This window comes from Gymnoscopelus microlampas (assembly GCF_963454915.1).
Source record: "Gymnoscopelus microlampas genome assembly, chromosome: 9".
NCBI classification, from domain to species: domain Eukaryota; kingdom Metazoa; phylum Chordata; class Actinopteri; order Myctophiformes; family Myctophidae; genus Gymnoscopelus; species Gymnoscopelus microlampas.
In genome coordinates this window covers 45,933,950-45,938,949 of record NC_139946.1, presented here as the reverse complement: position 1 = coordinate 45,938,949, position 5,000 = coordinate 45,933,950, and the positions used below count along the sequence as shown (strand labels likewise).

The 5,000-nt window shown below is 39.2% G+C and overlaps 1 protein-coding gene across 4 annotated transcripts in view; it reads left to right on the top strand.

Annotated features, from left to right (window-relative positions):
* Positions 1 to 5,000, top strand: part of LOC311052040 (cyclin-dependent kinase-like 5) — a 102,885-nt gene that overhangs the window by 10,286 nt on the left and 87,599 nt on the right. For all 4 annotated transcript variants that reach the window (XM_084066825.1, XM_084066824.1, XM_084066823.1 and 1 more), the window contains exon 2: positions 1,144 to 1,386. In XM_084066825.1, the coding sequence (XP_083922951.1) occupies positions 1,350 to 1,386 (37 nt within the window). In that variant the 5' untranslated portion in view covers positions 1,144 to 1,349. The remainder of the gene's footprint in view (positions 1 to 1,143; positions 1,387 to 5,000) is intronic.

Here is a 5,000-nt window from a genome sequence, read left to right as displayed (position 1 = left end):
CATGAAAGTTTACTTGAAGATTAATTGTCATACAAATAATTGCTCTTAACGATGTAATAGTGTTTTTGGCATTGAACACTGGAACACATAAATCAAAAAGACATTTATGTTTGGCTTATAGGCTTTGAAAACTAAAAATGTATGCGACAAATAGCTTCAATATACAAAGAAATGATATGATGAATAAATAATATACTATGGCCCAAAACAGGCCATATCCTATACTTAAAAACTAAAATAGTGGAAATGTCTCACAAGCTTGTAGATCTGCTATTGCCCCATAAAAGTTTACATTTTCCAACAGATGAATTCATACAGATGCTGATGATCATTTTGAATATTCTCAAATATTTGTGATCAGGCGTTTATGTAATAATTGTGTAATAAAGGCCTAGTGATGGATACACTACTAAAAGAGTAGTAGAGAGATCCATTAAGACTGGGGGAACGCATCTGTGTCATTTTAAAATGTCTTTGGCTGTTAAAAAATAGCAGATATACAATATGAGCTTGTAGATCTGCTATTTTTTGAAAAAATCATGAAAAATCTGTGCACTTGGTGCTGTGCTATGAGCGCAGTTCTACAAGCTCAGTGCCGTGCCATGAGCTTGTAGAACTTCCGGGTCCAATTGTGTGTTTTCCCAACATGCGCAGTGCTGTGTCCCTCGCTGTTTTAACAGATCTGAGACTAAAATAACGACTCAAGTGTCATTCTACCGCTTTCCTGGTAACAACAAAGAGAAGAGGAAATGGTTATTTTATATATATATATATATATATATATATATATATATATATATATATATATATATATATATATATATATATATATGTGTGTGTGTATATATACATATACACACACACATAAATATAAAAAATAAATAATATAATAATGAATAATCATATAAAAATGTATATAAATATATATATTAGCGTGCTTTTTACTGTCTATGATATTAGCATTAAGACCCTTTTTTAACCCTCAATGGTTCATTTCTGAAAAAGGAGGTTATTGTAAAAAGATTTACGGGTTCTGACATGTTTGGTGCCTCTTGGACCCGGGAGTGAGGTCGGACTACAAAATTACATCAGACTTAAAAACCAAATTGTGTCTGACATGGCTCTGGTGTTGCTCCCATGCAGGTGATCCAGTGAAGAAGCAATGCAGTGCGGTGTGGGACGGCGCACAGCCAGCCCGCTCCTCCTCCTCCTCCTAGGAACTGGCCTCCTCCACCTCCTCCTGCCAGGTTTTAGCCGGGACCCGTCGTCTGTCTGCGCGCCCGTCGCCTCCTCCTCCTCCTCCAGCTGCCTTTTAACTTTGGACGGAGGCCCCTGACATCGGTGATGTAATGAATAAATTTGAAGTCCTTGGGATCGTAGGTGAAGGTGAGCTTCTTCCTACCTACCGCCCTCTATGTTCAGATTGCACTTCTTTGTGTGTAACCGTTATTGAACTCATTCACTGAGTACACCCAGAAATCACGTGATCACAACAAAAAAAGCTAGGCACCTTTCATGTTAAAGGATTTATAAAAGTATTTTCGGCTTGTTTTTCAAAAAACAAGCCACATTCAAACGGCCAAATCTTTTTCCTCTACCACGACACCCCCGTGCGTGTAATGAGCTGATCTCCGTGAGGACGGAGGTCACGGAGAATATTCCATGATTTTTCAAAGGTACCGTAAAATCGCTGTTTTCACTGGCAAGGGGACGATAGACAATATTTTAACTCTGGCAGTCAATGAGTAGGAGCAGGAGAGTCACATTGAGGTTTGAGACCTCAATCGTCGATGCCTGGCCAAAGACGAGGCCAAAGCCTCTGCCGCGCTATGAGCTTGTATATCTGCTACTCTTTAATAGCCAAAGAAATCTATAAAATGACACAGATGCGTTCCCGGATTGAATGTATTAATGACTACTTAAAAGATAGAGAAAAGATAGCTGATCTAAAAGCTCACAATGTTGTTAGCTTGTAGGTCAGGTATTTATGCTTATTTTTGAAAAGTTTTGTCTTTGAAATGCACAAAGTTTACGTCAGGTTTTAAAGTGGTTAATGTCACTATCATTTCACCCAGAAGGTAAATCCAGTGAGTGAATGTGCTGTCTAAGAATAACTATATTCTGATCCTAGGTTTCTCTCTCTCCACGCCTACACAATAGACAGATGTAGAGTTATGTAATCTCACAACTAGAATCTTCTCTTACGGGGGTCCCCCTGGCACTAAATCTTTTCAAATGGGGGGCCGCGGGCAAATTGGAGGGGGGGGGGGGGGGGTCCTTGACGTGAAAATGTTTGAGGACCACTGGCCTATTAACACTGCATTGTGCTCTTCCAGTGTGAGTTAAAGGAATAGTTCACCCAAGCCAAAATAAATCTTCTTTTCTATTGATTAGTCACCCCATGGAGACTTCATGGATACTTTTTAGTTTTTGACGCATTCCTAAGCCAATAATTTGATGACCGGCAGCGGTTCCGGTAGGAGACACAAAGGGTCTCCTTTGTGTCTCGTGTGTGTGTGTGTGTGTGTGTGTGTGTGTGTGTGTGTGTGTGTGTGTGTGTGTGTGTGTGTGTGTGTGTGTGTGTGTGTGTGTGTGTGTGTGTGTGTGTGTGTGTGTGTGTGTGTGTGTGATTGAATACTTTATTAGAAGTTTGCAGAAAAAAAGTACAGTTCAATAGAAGGTCAGCTAATAGGAATACAAAAAAACAAGAAATCCATTGGCTTGTTTCCATTGGGGTCCTTTGTACTCAATTCATAGTGACATTAAATGACAGACAGATAGCCATTACTATGCAGAACATCATATAAACAGTTACACAAAAATAAGAAAAAACATTGCAGCCACCTAAAGGTACTCTTTTAGGGCAGTTTTGAAGGAGTGAAGGGTTTTACACTCCTTCGCTGCTTTTGGTAGGGCATTCCACATTTTTTGGTGGCATAGCAGGAGAACGAATTCAACCCCTTGTTTGTGCCGAATCTGGGTTGGACGTGATCAGTGGAGCTACCTCTGGTGTTGTGATTGTGTGTGTATATATATATATATATATATATATATATATATATATATATATATATATGTATATATATATATATAGCAAAAAAGGCTGAATCAGGCAAAACAGTGAGGACATGAATGATAACACATAGATTTAAAAATCAACTAAAAGCAAGAGTGAAGAAATAGGTCTTGAGCTGTGCTTTAAAGCTACCTGTGCTTTAAAGCTATACCCACAGAGGCCGCCTGTCTGTAGTCCAAAGCTGGCTGTTTATGAATGCACAGCATCTGATTAAAACGCTCCCTTGTGCCGTAATCTGGGGTGAGGAGGAATTAATGACTTAGTTGGAAGCAAGGTTTTAATTGGCTATGTTGTTGGAGTTAATGGGTAGACAGACCTACAGTAGGAAAGGCCGGTGTTAGATGAATCGAAAACACACGTCCTTGGTTCTAGTGACCGATACTGTCCTTCCAATTACTTTTTTATATCTTTTTTTGAAAATAAAATAAATAACATGTATTCAAATTTTGTTTCAGGGACATCAAATAAATGAACAAACACGGCTAATACATTATAAGTTTAGCGAAACTACCATAACTTATAGTCAGCTATTACAGTAATTACACTGTATTTTTATGCGTTTTTACGCATAATTATAAACATTTATAACGAGTGTTATGAAGCCGTATAAGTGCATTATAATGCATTATAGACACAACCGTAAAGTAAAGTGTTGCCTTGCAGTTATAATGTGCTGTTCCGCTGAGCTTTTAATATATTTTAAGCTTGAAGGTATAAAGTTATTAAATATGTGATGTCACTCCTTTCTTCGCTTATGTCAGTTATTTATCATATCTGCCCTGTGCAATCTTCGTCTACAAGGCCTAAAGGGCAAACGGAAATGTTATTTTCTAATTTGTTCCAATGTTCAATGGCAAAAAAAAACACAATTACATTCTTTTAATCGCAATTATTTGTACAACAATGAATCGTCATCTAAAAGCGCGACACCAGCACGCAACTAAGTATAACCGAGGTTTTACACAGGTAAATAGCAGATATACAAAACAAGCTCACAACGCCTCACATTCGTGACGCGCCGCCAGCTGGTAGATCTGCCATTTACTGAGCACAACCACCAGCACGCAACTACTAAGTATAACCGAGGCTTTACACGGATGCTGCTCCTCGGTTCAAGGATTCCATTTGGTGCCCTCGGGGGGGTGGGGTGGGGGGGGGGGAGAATACGTGTGAGACTGCCAGGGTCGATAACATCACAACTTAGAGAGGCTCTGCCAACACTCGTGTCCTACTTTCTAACCTGAAACACCCGTTTCCTCTTTCTCAGAAAAAGGATGTGTTTTTTTCCCCTCTCTCTCTCTCTCTCTCTCGCTCTCTCTCTCTCGCTCTCTCTCTCTCTCTCTCTCTCTCTCTCTCTCTCTCTCTCTCTCTCTCTCTCTCTCTCTCTCCCCCATTAATTGGTCTGAGGATATGAGAGGAGTAGCTATACCTTTTGAAGGCTCTGGTTGTCAAAGTGGAGTCTGGGGAGTCCCAGTGTTAATTTTGTTGACTAAGAAATGACTGAAAGACTTTGATATTTAGTCGACTAAGACTAAACAATTGATGACTAAAATAGGACTAAAACTAAATGATGTGTTAGACTAGACACATGTGTTAGACTGATGTGTTTTGCTGTCAAAATTGTTATTATTATTTTTTTTTTTAAGAGCAGTTTCGAAGAATTAAAAAGAAAAAAAAGAAGAGGAAAACATGTTTATGTTGTAGGGGTCCCTGGCACAAAATCATTTCCGATTGGGGTCCACAGCTAAAAAACATATGCATTTGTGGGTCCTTGACATGAAAATGTTTGAGATCCACTGTTTTAAGTGACACAAATGTGCGGATTTTCTTTTGTGTTGCAACAAACTGGAAGATAAAAATAGTTTGGGTGGTGATTTGACGTGGCCCCGTGGCCACGTCGTGGCCCCAACGCAGTCAACCTTTT